This window comes from Rhineura floridana, chromosome 2 (genome assembly GCF_030035675.1).
Source record: "Rhineura floridana isolate rRhiFlo1 chromosome 2, rRhiFlo1.hap2, whole genome shotgun sequence".
In the NCBI taxonomy this organism is placed as follows: domain Eukaryota; kingdom Metazoa; phylum Chordata; class Lepidosauria; order Squamata; family Rhineuridae; genus Rhineura; species Rhineura floridana.
The window spans coordinates 83,095,734-83,113,393 of NC_084481.1; the positions used below are offsets into that span (position 1 = coordinate 83,095,734).

A 17,660-nucleotide genomic window follows, 5' to 3' on the forward strand; every position below is an offset into this window, starting at 1 on the left:
CCATGTTCTGGCCTGCAAATTCTTGTTTTGAGATCAAACCAAAATATTCAGACCTATGTGAATTAACAGAACTACATCACAACATGCATTAGAAACAAATCACAACACTCAATTCTCTTGTGCGCATGCAACAGTCCTACTAGCACCTTATAGTGTAGCAGGTTTAAGTATAAGTAGGTCTGGCTTTCTAATTGAAAATTAGCATCATTCAGTGAAAGTTGGGCTGAAAAAACTGGCACCTTATATCAACCCACAAACCTGTTGTTCAGCAGGTCAGTCTCACTCTTCTGCTCTTGAGAGTTGCAATCCCATAATAAGGGAATGCTAGCGAACAGTATTGCTGTAAGGGTTACTCTTGGTGTCTTGATTATTATTTTTCTTACTGGTATCTTTCTCTGTGTTCTAAATTCTTCACAAAATTAATAAATTGTCAGTGGGGGGAAAGGGGTGGGGGATGTGTTGACGAAACTGGCTTTGGGATGATTGACATGCATGTTGGATAATGACTCCTAGATCCACTAGTTATTCCCAATCCCAACACAACCATGCTAACATCTCTTAACTTTCCTGTGATCTGCAACAGCTTTGCCTACCCTGCTACACTGCATTCAGTTGCTGTTCCCAGGATTGTAGTACCAACGTGCTGTGCTGTGCCCACATGGCGTTCTGGGTCAGCCCTTGATGCCACAGTTCATGGCTTTGTGCTGGCACTACATTTGTTTTTGCTTGGCCCCTAATGGTCATTTGCTAGTTCATAAGATCAGGTGATAGATGGCTCTGCAGCAATACTTAGAAGAAAGGCCTTGCTGTGGATTAATCCATAATATACTGCATGGTGTAAGCAGTGATTTGTTTGTCAAAAACAATACATGTTGTGTGCAACTAGCAGTGCTTCTTGGACTTTGTATTGTCTCGCTTTCTCTAATTCACTTTCTGCCTGTCCTTTGGTCTGCTCTCATGATCCAGGATCCAGATCAGCTAACCCTGCTGGTGGTAAGGAACACCTCTTTCTTTGTTTTTGCTCCTGTTTCCATGTCTGTTCTGTCTTTCATGCTACTGTTTTTAACTATTTCAGTTTTCAGGATACTTTCCCTCTGTAATTCTCCCAGAGATTTAAAACAAGTGTTCCGAAACAGACTTGAACTGGTTTTGGTATCCACGTAAAGTACTTAGAATATCTGTGCATCCCTCTCTCTCAACTGCTGTGATACCAGTATTAAAAACTAGATGCTAGTTTTTTACACAACAGCATAACTTAAAGCTGCACTCCTAATCCCATTTACCTGGGAGTAAGCCTCATTTCATTCTAGGACTTACTACTGAGTAGACAGAGCTAAGATTGCACGGGTTACTCTGGTTTGTGTGAGATTAAGCCCAACATAGGCTGGAAAGAAGACTTGGTATTTCTGTTCTTGTACACTAGACTTTAGAGTGAGGATAGCGTACAGAAACCCATTTAATCAAGAGCCCAGTTTGTTTGAATATATGTAGAAGCAAGAAGATGGTTATCTGTTTGGTCAGCATGTAGTTTGGCATGCATTAGCCAAGAAATCCTGTGGTTAGTTTGGTATGAATTAGCAGAGCCATCCTATGTTTACCCAGAAGTAGGCTCCACTATGTTCAGCAAGGCTTATTCCCTTTTAAGTGTGCTGTATGGTTACTACTTTCAAAGACCAAGATGGATCTGGTCACCTCTTCAAATGTTCAAATGGAAAACAGAATTCTTTGCAAATAGCCATTGAATACTTTTTACTGAACAGAGGTTTAGAACAGAGCTTTAGAAGTTCTTAAAATAATAAAAATGAAATGTTTGCTGCTTGTTCAGGCAATAGGAGAGGAGACATTGGTTTAAATTGCAGTTCCCTGTTGGGAAAAACATTATTAATTGTAGGTTCAATTAAACAAGTATGCAAGATGTCTGCATATATAGTAGAACATACTTATTAGTAGCAAGGCATTTAAAGATAAGTTCATAATCAAGAGGATATTTCTTCTAGTATGATGGATCCAGGTAGATTTTTAAAAAAGAAAAACAGCAGCGGCCCACTTCCCAGCATGGCAAAGTACTCTTGAAATGGAAGGGAGTTTTAGAAGTGGCATGTGTTGTTACAACCTAATCTGAAAGTCCAAGATTCCACTGGGCTGGTGCTAGCCTTTTTTGTAAGACTAAGAGGCTCTTTGGATCTCAACCTATGTTTCTGAACCACGTTTCTGGTCGGAACTCTTAAATTGGATTTCCTGGCTGGACATCAAGGAAAATGGCAGTTTAAGAAACCAGGAAGTATCCTTTGCAGGTGCATGAGAGCAGGAGGGAAAGGGAAGGTGAAATGGGAGGGGGCACTTGAGCTAGTCACTCATTCATGCACAAACTGCATGAACTGGTTTGTTGGAGTGACTCATTGTATCTGAGCCACACAATTATTTAAGAAAGGTAATTCCTCTCACTCCATTATTGTCTTTAAAATGTCAGATTATTTCTGAATCAAGAATAACACATGTTTATTAATGTATGATGAGCTGTGAATAATACATGTTTATTAATGTATGACATTTGCTGTGCCTCATTTTAATTTTGTTTTAATGTAGCTTACATTAAATGGAACTTGGCAAATTTAATCATCTTGAGATAGTCTGAAGATTTTTCTTCTTAACCTGTGGTTCCCGTCTAGCTGGCAGTCGATCCAGTTCCCCTGGCAAGCTGTTAGGAAGTGCATATGGAGGACTGAGCAGTGGAACAACCAGAGGACACCCATTGCCATCACCTGCTGACAAACGCAGCAAGGTCCCTCGAAGCCAAGGCTGCAGCCGAGAGACCAGTCCAAACAGGATAGGGCTAGGTAAGATTCTTCTTGGATTCAGTAGAGAACCCAAGACTGAAGAAACCCAGTATGGTATTTGGGTTTACCACAATAATGTGATGCTATGGTTTTCCATTGTGTGTATCTTGATTACATTATTACATTGATGGGCTTCAGGGGGTCCAGGAACCAGGCATAAAAAAAAAAATCAATTTCCAATGCAATAAAATAAAATTTATATATTTTTATTTATGGGGCTGCATAGCTATTCTCAAAGAGATATGTGACCCAAAAAAGGTTAAGAACCACTGGCCTAGGTGAAGCTGCCCTGGGAATTAATTTAAATTGCTCGAGTTGAATCACATTAATCAGGTAATAATCCTTGTTTTAAATCAGTGGTTTAACTTTTGTTTCCACTCGCATGATTTTATTCCATCCCATCATTTCAAATGTATTGTCAAGTGGATAAGATAGAATTTAGATACTGAATAGTGCAGGATGGTAAGGGTGAATTTCCTCCTCTACCTTCCCTTTGAAAAAATCAATAAAATATACTACTCTGCTGTTGCTGCTGCTTGAAAACTGCACCGTTACTGTAAAGCTAACTGTTCAAGGAATTATTCAAATCAATCTGTAGCTTTTTTTTTTTCTCCAATGAACCTATGTAAGACCATTGTACATACCCCATGGCTCATTTTGAAGAACTGTCCTGTTATCAAAGTTATCTGTTGTACACTGATGATCAAGCCAGGCTGCCTGCTTTCATGTAAAAAAATATGGTAGCCTTGGCAGGCTTTATTTTGAAGGTAGGAGTTAATGGTTTACATTACAATTCATCCGTGTGGAGTACGGATCTGCTGGCCAGAACAGGAACTGGGGCCTCCAGATAAGCAAGCAGGGTAGAAGTGGGAACAGCAACGTTAAAGTCACCATCAGGATTTCAGGAGTGAACAGACAAGTGGAACTGGGAAAGCAGGCAGGACTGGAGGAGAAACAAATGTGTGGTCAGAGCTCAAGCTACAGGATAGAACGACAAAGCAGGAGGTATACAAGACCTAACCAGGAATTTTAACCAGATGGGTGGGGTGGGGCAGAGAAGGGGTTCAAAACTTAGTACTCGTGTGGGAGGTGAGGTTACCTCTGTACAAGAACTCCACGGACACACTCTCTGGATGTATGTACAGAGAGGGAGGGAAGGCAGAATGCACATGGGAAACAAGGTAAACAGGACTTAGATATGCTTTTAAGAAAGCAATTGGGCACCAGTACCAACCCAATAGTCAGCACACTGAGAAACTTAAACTGTAGTTTATCTATGGTTTAGCACTGAAGCAGAGCTTTTAAAAATAGAGTTTAAAAATAGAGTTTAGTAAGTGTTCTCCTTCGCTGTGTCAGTCTAGGTTAAAAAATTGGTCAGGCAAGTGGCCTTATTTAAATGTCATTTGTGAACAATTTAGTGTATAGGCAGTTTGGGTCTTACCAGACAGTTGAAAATGCACATCTGAATACTCTCTAATAAGCCCCATCCCCTCTAAAGCAATTTGGGTTTATATTTACATGTAATAAGATTACTCGGCATAATACAATCTTTTTCTTTTTCTTTTTGTGTTGCTCGTCTTTTTCATGAATAGTTCACACTTAGTGTAAAGCTTTTTATTGATTCCCAGATTCATTTTTGCTTTCTCTCCCAATATCACAGGAACCACTTATTACAAACACAGCCCTATCCCTGTTGACCCCGTTGGTTCAGTCAGGCTGCACTTTAATTCACTGTTTATATACAGCCTCTGAATTCAGATCCATGGTTCACTGAGCAGGTAGATTGATCCAAGGTTTTCAAGAATCCAGGGCTGGGCTTGTGGAAGCAAATGATGCACCAGTTGTATCGTTTTTATCTTTAACCCATATTTCATATTGTCAAACTGAAGGGCTCTGTACTATCATGTATGACGCCTTTCTTGCAGAAATGTGCATACACACTTGGGAGTATTTACCCAGTTTTTTGAAAACAACTAAATGCCTGAGATGTTCTTCCTGTTCTCCAGGAATGCATTGTTTTAACATTTTAAAATCTGTGGTGCCAGTAGTCATATCTTAATAAGTGTCATGGGTGTTAGCACAAAATGGCTGCCATGGGCAGCAACAAAATAAGTGATGGTACGCCACTGAGTACCATCACATAAAAAGCAATATCTATTCAGAATTGAAGCTGTATGTGGTGCTTTACAGCATAACCCCAAAAGGATTGGTCTGTGCCCAAAGAAGCACACGGTCTCTACGGTGACAGTGGAGAAAGGACAGGAGGGATGGAAGGGATAAGGGCAGAAAGACCTGGATGTGAGCAAAAGCAGTTACATGAATTTAGACTTTTGTGGTTGGTGATGAAGCTTGGGGGTACAGAGCTTCATGGAAATGTTTGAGGTAGTCTTTGAAAGAAGCAACCTTGGTGATCACCAGATGCTTCTTTGTATTCCTCTTCAGTGGATCACTGACTTCTGGTTGTGCTTCAGAATGGAAGCACATACGCTCAGAGGGATAGATCCTGGTTTATGCTTGAGTAGGGAAGTTGAATTTTGCTGACAAAAGGAGGGTAGAGAGGAAAGATAATTCTACACAGGTACCTATAGCCACACTGATCAAACAGGACATAAAATAATAATAATAGCCCTAGTGGCTACCCCCCTGCTCCCTCTGCTCACCAACCTGTGCCTCACCCACCATTAGAGCCTCCTTTTTCCACCCCATGCAACTATTAAGCTCTCTTTTCACTTTCCCAACCTCATTTCTGAAGCAACTTCTCTCTTCTGTTCTACAACCCCATGTTGCACCCGTTTTCACCTTTACCCCCATTTTCATGCCTCCCTCCCACCTTTTCTGCTTCTCCCCTTTCACACAGACTACATGCATGATAACCTCTTGCATCTTCCTCCTCTACACATTGCAACTACTATGCATCCTTTTTACCTTCTGCCCAATTATGAAGCCACCCTGATTCATTTTCACCTCCATTCCCATGTCTCCTACTCCCTCCTTCTTTTGCAAAGCCCCCTTTGCCCCCATTTTCACCTTCACCCATTTCCCTCCCTCCTTTTCTCAACTCCTTTGCACACAGACCACCCCCATTTCCATGCCTCCTCCTCACTCCTTTTCTGCACCCCCCTTTGCACACACACACAGACACAGTTTTCACCTTCACCCCTTCTCCCTCCTTTTCTTAACTCCTCCTTGCACACAGACCACTCCCATTGCCACCCTGGGCTCCTACTTTGCTGCCTTGGGTTTCTACTGGAATATAAAACTAATAATAAATAAATAAATAAATAAATGTTCTTCCCTCTCCTATTCTGTAGCCTCCTTTGCACACACACCTCATTTTAAGCAATGGGAGAGAGATGAGTACAGTTGGGGTGGAGGAACATGAGAAGGAAAAAGAGTTGGTTTCAACAATGAGAGAGGGTTAGATGGGAGGAACATGAGAGGAAAAAGATGCTGGTTTTAAACAATGGGAGAGGATTGACTACAGCAAGAAAGGTGTTTGGAAAGACTGTTGTACCCATATTAGCTTTTTGTTGTTACTTCCTGTGTTGTATCCATCTCAGCTAATCCTCCTTGTTAAAACTTTTTTTAAAAAACTCAGTGTTGCTTCCTTCCCAATCTATTCAGACCTTTCCTGTTGTTTTAAACCACCATTTTCCACCTCTCAATGTTCCTCTTTGTCCTCACTGCTTTGCCAAGGCAGGAGAGGATCTCAGTATTGTGGGAATATGCACAGACATAGTTTGGAGTCCACATCCCGCTTTGCTTCTCCCCCTCCATGTTTCCGTGGAAATGAGGCCTGCCTCTCCAGCATGAAGATGTTCTTAGACAAATATTAAACAGTATAATATTTTTAAACTGTCCTGGATAGCTGAACATCCTATTTTTCCTCCTTTAACATTTTATTACCATGTCCAATCTATATCTAGGACTTGTATAAAAGTGGCATTTCTTTAGTGGTACATTGCTAAATCCTTGTTGAAAACAGTTTATTATCCCTTTAAAAACATCTCTTTTCCACAATGTTTTTTTCAGCCTCAGTAGTTTGGCATGCTTTTTATATGTATAGGTCTAACCCTCTTTTTCTAAGATCTTCTGTCCCTTTACCTGTTACACCAAATGGGATTGCCTGCCAGGCAGGCCTCTTAGGTGTGCTGACTTGTAACACAAAAAGCACAACTTGGCATGTGTTGCAGTTGGTTTGTGACAAGCCAGAGTTGGCTGCTGCCAATGCTTTTTTACCAATGTCAATAATGACCGTAAATGTGACTTTCCTGTCTGAGCTTTGTATCCTCATTAAACTTGTGTTCACCTTCTCTGAAACCCTCCCTGCTGCATGCTAGCACGGAGCAGCCGTATCCCCCGACCCAGCGTGAGTCAGGGGTGCAGCCGCGATACCAGCCGTGAGAGCAGCCGAGATACAAGCCCTGCTCGGGGCTTCCCTCCACTTGGTGAGTACCTGTAGGCACTGGAGTTTCTAAGGGCCCTTCCCTGTTCCCCTTTCTTGTGGCTTAGTCAAGACATCATTAGGTGGAATGAGCTTGTTTTACTCTTCTTCTTTTTTCACTTCCCAACGCTCCCCCTTTCTGACCCTCACGTTTTTTCCCTCTTCTGCATGCTTAAATCCTGCTGTCCTTTAGTAGGAGGATCTGTTAACCTAAAATCCTTTTGATAATTTCCAAGTTCTTTAAGGCCATTTGAACAATATTGTTTCTGACAAATCCAGCAGTTCTGAAATCAGTTGGCCTTCACAATTACAGGGAACGGTGATGCTACCACAAAGCATGAGCTGGTCCTTTTAGATCCAGTGCAATAATGGCTTACCCTGAAGGGAATTTTTTCTATTTGCATCTTATCCTGTGGCTTGTATGCATGCAATATCAAGGTTATTATCCCAAGGTAACTCAATTCCAAGCTTTAATCACAATTAAAACATTCCATGTTCATAGGGCATAACAGATTCATCCTCATCTCGCAAGAGTTCCATAGTCTCTCTTAGTTTTTAAATTATGATCCAGCAGTGATTCTATTCCATGGTCCTGGTCCAAAGAGAAACCTATATTTCCAAATCCGTAGTGCCATATGTTGGTTCCAACTAAGTTTTATTCAGAGTAGACCCAATGAAATTAATGGACATGACTAACTTAGGCCTATTAATTCTAATGGGTCTATTCTGACTAAAACGTAGTAGAATGCAACCTTTTCTAGTTTATACTTTTTATGTATTACTGGTTAATTAGTTGTGTGAGATGTTCTGAAGGAAATGTTCCTCTAGTCTGAGCATTCTGAAGCCTTGAAAGGCACAAGTTGATTTTATAGAAACATTAATTCTGGATATGAAATCTCATACCAGTTTATGCTATGATGTATGGCACTTACTTGTTACTAAAGAAGCAGACTGATAGTTTACAGTCATGTACCAACATTGATTATATCTTTTGTACTTGAAGATTCATTTAAAATAATCTCAAAAGGTATGTAAAAAGGTATGTAAAAAGCTCTATGTTCAGCATTTCAGCAACACTGAATGCCCAATGCTTATTGAGATTTCAGAGTGGAGGAAAGCAAATGTAATGCACATGATGCTGTAATTTTGTCATGTGTGATATCTGTAGAAGCTGGTTTTTAACATTGCTGATAGAATAAGGTATAAAAACCTTTAGTTTAATTATATTGGGTTTAATCATATTAATTATGCAGGGTGGGAAGTTGGGAAAACATATGGCAGACAAAAAAACTGAGAGGTTTGGGTTGATCATTTGTTTAATTGTATCCCACTATTCCTGTGAGAAAGCTTAGAGTAGCTTACATAGGGATCCCAGTAGTTTTCCATTCATGTATTGATTGGTGTACATTGTTTAACTTCAATGATACTACGGCCCCATAAAAAACAAAATGGTCAAAATATAAGGCCAATTATACTCTACATGTGTATAATAATTAGTGGTAAGAGACAATAAATTACATCTGCGTGCCATAAATGAGGGGTAGGCTGGCTTCAGTCTTGTGTGATCTAGTCATCCCCCCCCCCCGGCTACCTGCTATAATCCCTGTGGTCCACCAGTGTGTGTGTGTTAAATGTATTAGTCAAGTGTGCATACTCAGGAATCTTATCAGGTAAGACATGCTGGCTGGGGTGATGGGAATTGTAGTCTCAAACATCTGGAGTGTGTTAGGTTGGGGGAAACTGAGTTAAGTTATAACTAATGTCTATTAAGTAGTCATGAATATGCACCAGGGACCACAGATATTCTATTTGTTGTCTTTTTTTTTAAGTCCATTATATAACTCTAAAATCAGTCCATCCTTGCCACAGGGGACAAGGCTTATATTGGTCCCCTATTCTGGACAAAATGAGTTTTCATCACTGCATTTAGCATCGGAGTGCAAAGTACTTACATTTGTGAGAAACATAATAGTTTATGCCTGCTTAATAGGCTCAAAGTACTCTGTGTAACTTAATTTTTTAAATCTGTGTGATACTTGTCACAAGAAATTATGCTTAAGAGTTTGGTGCTATGTTAGCAGTTTAATGGGGTCATTGTTTGATTTTGTAGCATAATTTTGGTCTACATTTTGAGAGCATGGTCAAGCTCATACAAATCTGCAAAGCTGTATGAATGGGGACTCCAGGAGAATGCCTTTAGGATACTCTAGTTTAAAACTAAAGAGAAGAGTTCTCACAGACTTCGCTGGCAGCAAATTCATCTGTCTGGGGGAAAAGAAATTACTGTGCATAATGGGCTTCAATGGGGATTTCTCTTAAGTATTCTGTTTGCACTTTGTTCCATAGCAAAATTTCTGTGAGAGGAAACACTTTCTCTTTTCAACCACCTGGTGAATTATCTGGATATCTAGGATATTCTGCGTGTCTCATTTTTGTGTCAGGCTATAATCAATGCTAAGATGTTCTATCTCTCCAGTAACCACTAAAGTGCTGAACAAATTGTTAACTGATGAGAGCTAACAATGGACATCAGTCTCTCTCTTTAATGGCTGACTAGCACATATACCAAATGCACTGTAAATAGAAGCACTGTACAGTATTTCTATCTTGCCCTTCTCAATTCCTGATCAAAATGCATTGTTCATTCATATTCTAGTAATTCAAGAGTTACACAGTTATATTTTTCTCCAGCATTTAGACTTTCTTCAACCCCTCCTCCACCATGGTGAGCTTTAATGCAAAATCAAACCATTGAATAATGCTTGCTGACTTTGGTCACACCTCAGCCCCTTATCATTATGCCCATGTGCCAAGCTGCAAAGTAAGCTTAGCTTTAACTATTCAGGTTGACCTGATCTATGAGCCCTGAATCCAGCAGAGGCACCAGCTAAGGAGCCAGATAAAGCTGGAGATCAGGGGACTATTGCAACTGAGGCTGGCAGACAGAATCCCCTGGAGGACCTCCTGGACCACCAGGACCAGAGCCCAGACCCTCACCTTCCCCTGAGCCTAAGGAACTGATACCTCCCACTACACTTCAGCAGTCCAGTGGGTCAGGGAGCACATCAGGAGGGAGGCTGTGAAGAGGAGGAATGCTCATCTTCAGGCCAGAGGTTTGGTCCTTTCAAGATGCAGAGGTTCTCCATGACATGGGTGGAGCCCAGAGGAGGTAGTCTGGTGACAAAGACCTCAGTCTGCTCCCAACCCTTTTTCAGAGCAGGTTGCTGACTCAGAGATACCTGTGGTCCTGCAACTTCTGACCAGCCTTGCTTCACCTCCAGCTTTGTCCTCCCTTGCATTGACTCCAGCTTTGTCTTGCCTCGCCTCACCTCACCTCCTGACTTGCCACACCTCCCACTTTGCCACCTTCTTTGTGGGATCCAACATCAGATGAAACACAATGCTACAAAAGTATTAGAGCCATGCAGAATCCAGTGGTGCAGCTCCTAAGAACTAACATAAGGAATGTTCTAGCCTTGGCCTCTCTGGAGCATGCTATTTTTCTGTGCAGAAAGCATTATATATATATAGGGAACATTTAGACTACAAGTAAGAGATTGCATATTTGCAGTAGTTTAGATCAGCAATTGTTCTACCTCATGATTTTGCTGATCATGTTGTTCAGCTCTGAATTATGTAATTAAGGAAACACATACAAAAACAATCCCTTAAAACCTTAATGAAGATTTACTGTTGTGGATATTATATGCCTAGGAGAAATTCAAGTACAGAAAACCTTTCTTCTTCTGGTTTAGTATTAAAATTACTCAACTGTAATTGCTCAACTGTAATTTTAATCCTGGTTTAGAATTAAAATTGTTCAACTCAAAACTCATATTGTTTTAATATATTTTTAAGGATGTTTTGTTATAATATATTTTAAAGTCTATTTTTATGATGTTTTAGAATGTTTTTAGTGCTTTGGTTTACTGCCCTGGGTTCCTACTGGGAGGAAGGGTGGGATATAAATCAAATAAATAAGTTGAGTTGTCTGTGGTAGCTAAAACGAGATTTGGAGTTCATGTGTTCAGAGAGCCCCCTTCTCTTTTTTTCAGTAGGTGGTCAGTTCTTTACTTCCCTTAACTATATAATATAAAGCTCTTAAATACTGAAATTTTACACATTCTTTGGCCTAAAGGGTGATCAGAGAAGTTTTTAAGAGGTTCTGAGCAGAAACACAAACCATAACTTTCCAGCGTCATTTGTAGGGTGTGAAGCTTCCTCCCCTCTCTTGTCAGTCCTTGGGGGTACTTACCCACTGTGCTGGGAAAAAGGCTCTTGTTCCTGCATTGCCTGGCAGTGCCCAACACAACATGTGGTGCACAACATGGGAAGACAGGGAAATATCTCTGCATTGCCTAGGCATTTGGGGGACTCTTCCAATGTTGTGTTGTAATTCATGTTGCAAAGGTTGCAAACGGCCACAGAAAATACGAAGTTAATGGTACAGGGGTGTGTGTGTGTGTATGTCTGATATTGGAACCAAGTATTTATGCTTGTTTTTCCAGACATATAACTAAGAACTAAAGCCCAAAGAGGTCACAGTCGAGCATGTACATGTATACAATGTGTACAGTTTTACATACTTTTCAACTTTTAATGCAAAGCTGTACGTTTTTCTTCCTGTCAAAAGATACAACCAATTGTACGTGTTCCTAGCATTTAACTTTTAAGCAATTTATATAGATTCAGCTAGTAAGGCAAGACATGAAAAATACTACTGTTTGTGAAAATATAAAGCAAAATGCAATTTTAAGAATTTTATAGTATTTTTAATAAAATACAACTATAGACTTTGAAGGAGACTTGCTAAATACTATGATACCACTGTACTGACTTAATGACCTGGTTCACATTTAGCCCATAGGTGAAAAACAGGTTTACTGTTCTGGTGTACTCTGTTCAAAAGCTTCTTCCACTGCTGATGCTGCCATGCCAGAGGCTGGCTTGTTGTGTTATCCAAAACTGGGCTCATGGTTTGTTTTTTCCCAAGCAGACCATGAGTAGTAACCAAGGTTTGTTCTTGGCTTACCACTCATGGTTTGTTTGTTTGTTTGGAGGAAACAAACCAGAATTCTGGGTATGGGCAACACAACAAACCAGACTCTGGCCTGTTTTGTATGTGCCATGGCAGCAGCTGGAGCAATGGAGAACTTTTGAGCAGCATGGACCAGCAAGCTGCTTGTTCATATTAAACCATAATTTGTTTTAAAGTATAACATAATGTGATGTGCAGAGTGGGCCATTGTATAGATACCGGGAGCAATAATTTTACTATTTCTATCAAGAGATTAACTGGAATATGGAATGTAGCAAATATGTAGCTAGTTTTATATCAACCATCAGATTATCAGCTCCCCTCTTGCTATAATCTCATTTAGTTTTAAAAGTGAGAAGCACTTATTTCTTTCAGTTTCAGATCCAAAACTGAGTTCAGAACTTTTAAAGGCACAAACATTTGTTGTACAATGTTGACGAACCACACAAACTGACAAATTAAATAAACAACCTCTGTGGCCACAAAAAATTTAATGGCACCTTTCCCAGGCAAGTCTGCTTCCTTCTACAGTTTGGTATAATTTGTGACTTCTTTTATTTTTGCATTACTCAACAAATCTTTACCATATCAACTCTTTATTACCTTAGATCTAAAGATAAGTAATCTATGGCCAGATTAACTTTGCACCATTTCTCTGAAATTGCTCCATCTGTACCAGTTTGCAACTAAGGACTTGTTTGATACTTTTATTAAATTGCAAGCTCTAACATGTTTATAATAGAAGTTTTCAGCCAATGCAAATAACTTTAATACACTAAACAAAAAATGGTAGCATAGCGATTATTGCTTGTTCTGGTTGTATTAAATTGTCATTGAAGAAACAACTCTCAATGAAGTATTAAAAATCAACACAATGTATATAAATAATTTTATTTGTTTTAGTTTTTGATCTAAGCTTTGATTCAAGCAGACCATTTTATTGCATCTAGTATCATTATTCTTTGTTAATTCTATGTTACTATGTATGTTATATACATGTTACACGCATACTACTTCGATTCATCCAGTGGCTTTTTAGAAGTCTAAGCAATCCTGTTATTGTTAATGAAATTGTCAGCCTGCTTATTGGAGTGGAAATAAAGCTAATAAAAAATTCTTCCTGTTTAACAGAAAGTATAGATTTTATTGGTACCACAATACAAAGAATAGCCTAACACAAATACTCGGGGGGGGGACATCTTGGACTCCACAATGTCAGAAGACCAAGCAAAGCAGAAACAAAAAATGCCTAGATGAAATACTGGGTTCATGATAAATATTGGAAGGGGTTCAGTGTATCTCGGTAGGCTAATAGAGGGAGTCTGCCCCCCATTTTTTCTCCAAATTAATTTTGTTGCAAGTTGGCACTATAAGTTTGTTAACTTCAGTATCAAGGTAAAGCCAAGGTGGACCAGAATTCATTGTCTAAGGTAAAATTTTATCCCTGGGTTGGTTCAGCAGACCTCTTCAGTCTTTGGGGATGTGTTTGTTTGTTTGTTTGTTTGTTTTTACACACAAGAAACTACTTTTGTTAATTGCAAAAATAGGGGCGGAAATCTATTCCAGTGCTCTTGAAGTGCTACAAAAAAGAAATGAAATTTATGGTGCAGAGAATATACTAAGATTTTCCCTTTTCTGTTTTAGAAGTTTCTGGGGATAGAATGGAGCCCAGTTAGCATAGCATAGGCACAGATCTTGGAAGTAACCAATTACAAGTAACAAATTACTTGTAATTTATTACTTTTTTGAGTAACGAGTGGGTAACTTCATTACATTTTGCTGGTAATAGAACGAGTAGTAACTTCATTACTTTTGAGGAGTAATTGTAATGTTTCCAGCATTACTTTTGCGCATTACTTGGGGGGGAGCAGGGGAAGTCTTCTGCTCCTCTGATTTGTGAATAAAAATCATGTGCTTCAAATTGGGCTTCTGTGCAGCGCTGTTCTTCCTTCATGCTCTATGGGTGCTTAGGAGGTGACGAGGGAGGAGGTGGAGAGCGAGACGGGGTGGAGAAAACAATTGTTTAAAAATTGACAGGAGTGGAAGGAGAAAGGAGCTGGAGGCAATCTATATATACAAAAAAAATGTGTGTTGGGGTATCATCGTTGCTGGGGGTGGGGTGAGGAGATGTGAGATTCTGTTATGCCATTCTGTTAATCTTATGGATAAAAAAAATACTCTACTACCCTCTGTGTGTTTGTGTGTGCTTATTTTTAATGTTGTTTTAGGCTACTTAGATGTGCAGCAGCCAAGGCCAGCACCTTGTAGGCAATTTTTTTAAAAAAAAGTAACTAAAATGTAATTGTAGTGATTACTTTTGAGTAAAAGTAAAGTAATCAGTTACTTTCAGAGCAGTTGTAATTGTAACGGTAATTACTGCCTTTTGGGGGGGGGTCATGTAACTGTAATTTATTACTTTTTAAAAGTAATCTTCCAAGCTCTGCATAGGCATTTGGTAGTTTCACTTTCCCATTCATTTCAATAGAACAAATCAGACTGTGATAAACTTAAAATTTGAAAAGCGGTGATGGGGAGGTGAAACAGTACAGGACAACTCACTCCATAACTGTTGAGAAGTACATGGAGTATGAAGTGGTTCTGATTTGCTTTAAAATCGCTTCGCAACATACTAAACAACTGCTGGGATCCACAGCAACCTCGTTAGTGCAAGATGGTCAAGCAAGCAATAATTTCCAGGATCTTATATCCGATTCCATCCCTGAGATTGTCTTCCACAATTTTATATTACAGACTTCAGGAGAAACATCACTTCTGATGTTATCCAGGCATTTGGCTAAGTGGTCTCTTGATCTTTTAGGTGTTCAGACAAGTAATTTGTTATTGATTATCTGATTTTAATGGATTTTATTTTATAAGGGGCTTTGAGGCACTTGAGTGCAAATATGCAACCAATAAATATTATTATTTAATAATTTATGGAGAACTATCAGTGCTTGTGAATTATTTAAATGACTAATGCTACTAGTTGTCAGTGCTAGTTCCTTTCACTTCTTAGGTGCTGAGTGTTATCCAGCCACAAAACTGATCATAGGACACTCACTATTCAACAGAACTTGTTGCCAACCTGGATTATCCGAATCTCCTCTTAATCCAAATTTGCTCTTTTCCATATTGTAGCTAAGTTAATATGTTGTTCAGACCTTATGAGGTTGCATGATACCCTGATTAGACTCCATGGCAGAGCATTTAGTTTGCATGCAGAAGATCCCAGGTTCAGTTCCTTCCACCTTATAGATTCTGGGTAGCAGCGCTGGAAAAGACCTCTGGCTGAGGCATGGGAGAGCTGCTTCCAGTCAGAGTGAACAGTACTGAATGAATATTGAGTATGTATGAATAGCTTCATATGGTCAGATTAATAGGTGATGGGGTAATATTTGTGGAAGGGGGGATATAACTCATAAAGCAAATATATGTAATGAAAATTATTTCCCTTTGTTGTCTCTCCCCCACCCCACCTGTCAGTTTGTCCCAACTACAAACGGTCTTTTTTATTGACTATTCTGTGAATGAGAAGACTGAGGTTTCTACTTGCAAGCACAGTTTCTAAGGATTCATTGTGACTTTACCTTGGGATTTGGATTGATCACATCTAAATCCTGTTGCTGCTGAGTTGATCATTTCATGTTTTTATAGTGATTCTTCTGAATCTGGCATATGATTCATGCTTATCAGTCTCTGCTGGACTGCACATAACCCAGAATTTTTTTAAAGTGATTCCTTTTGGTTTTTCATGCATCATGCCCCATGGCTGAGGCTGGAGGATGAGTGAGGGAACTTCGGGTGTTGGTCCTGTTATGGGACTTGCACTTGATTTATATGTCCATTCATATGCAATGCCATTTCCTTTCACTATGTAACACCAGTGTTGATATTAATCATGTGCATCCTCTTTGGACTGTGGCATTTTTTTGTCTTGAGTATTTGTGTGTTAATCCTGTGGGTGTTGCCATTCCTTCTACTTGCAGCCTCTCGACGTCATTCCAGGTCCACTAGTGCTCTCTCCACTGCTGATTCAGTTGGGCAGTCAGGTGAACAAGTGCTATAACTGCATGAGTCTGCTTCTTAATAGTGCCTCTTTTTATTACCATTTTAACGTTTGCTGTCACAAATATCGCTCGTCGCTTAGCATGTGCTTTTTTCTACCACCACTGTAGGCTTTCTTTTTTGTTTTTTAACTTGCTTTTGTCATTTTAATTAATTTGTTTATTTTTTGCATACTGCTGTTTCTGGAAAGGAAACAATGTTAAAATGGTGATTCAGGGCTTTGTTGATAAATCCTCTATGTATTTGTCAGATATATTGCTTAGCTAGTATTCTGGTGGTGCTTCCTCCACCCCCTAACAACACCTAATGAACAAGTGCATAATGTCTCTTCATTCTGCAAATTTCTTCTGCTCAGTAAATGGCAACGTTGATCAGCACTAACAAGGCTGAGGTTCAAAATCCAGCTGTACAGTTTGAAACTGAAAATAGCAACGGTTAATTTAATATTCTTTGGTAAATACAAGTTTGTATGATTCTCTCCCCAAGCTTTTAAACTTAGGCCACATCCACACCAGACAGTTATTCTACTTTAAACAGTCATGGCTTCCCCCAAAGATCATGGGAAGTGTGGTTTGTGAAGGGTCCTGAGAGTTATTAGGAGACCATTATTCTCTGAGAAGAGGGGTTGACTGTTAAACCACTCTGGCCACTGGAGCTCTGTCAGGAAAATAGGAGTCTCCTAATAGCACTCAGCACTCTTCACAAACCATACTTCCCAGGATTTTTTGGGGAAACCATCACTGTTTAAAGTGGAATAAATGCTTAGGTTTTTAAACAGGACTTGGTCTAAGGATTTGCACTAGCTTCTTAACCAAGTCGAGTGTTGACCTCTATATATCATGATTTGTTTGAACTTTTGCTACTCTTTTGAAAGCTGGCAGATTTGGTAGAGTTTTATCTCAATATGTGAGGCATTGGGAAGTTACCTGGGACTCTGTATGTATAAACATTGGTTATGAGCTCTAAAAACTGGACCTAAAATAAAGAAAACCCATAACTGATGTAATCAACAGGAAGGGTGGATTTTTTAAATGTGTTCTGGCATTGCTACATTCAAAGAAAACATTTTTATCCAAGTCCCAAGAAGTAAGTTCTGGATTTATTTCTAAGAACTATCCCCTAATTTCAAAGGCAGGATGGCTTGACACTATGTGAGCTGCAAAACCAAGCCACAGTGTTCTTAGCTTACCAACTTCTGATTGTTCCTCAGTGTTATAAAGGAGATCTCACTGACGAAAAGGGGAGACGCACGTTGTTGGCATAGCCATTTTTTGAA

The 17,660-nt window shown here is 39.5% G+C and overlaps 1 protein-coding gene across 9 annotated transcripts in view; it reads left to right on the forward strand.

Annotated features, from left to right (window-relative positions):
• The window catches only part of CLASP1 (cytoplasmic linker associated protein 1), a 311,886-nt gene that overhangs the window by 193,801 nt on the left and 100,425 nt on the right, over window positions 1–17,660 (forward strand). For all 9 annotated transcript variants that reach the window (XM_061609140.1, XM_061609147.1, XM_061609143.1 and 6 more), the window contains one exon: window positions 2,670–2,837. In XM_061609140.1, the coding sequence (XP_061465124.1) occupies window positions 2,670–2,837 (168 nt within the window). The remainder of the gene's footprint in view (window positions 1–2,669; window positions 2,838–17,660) is intronic.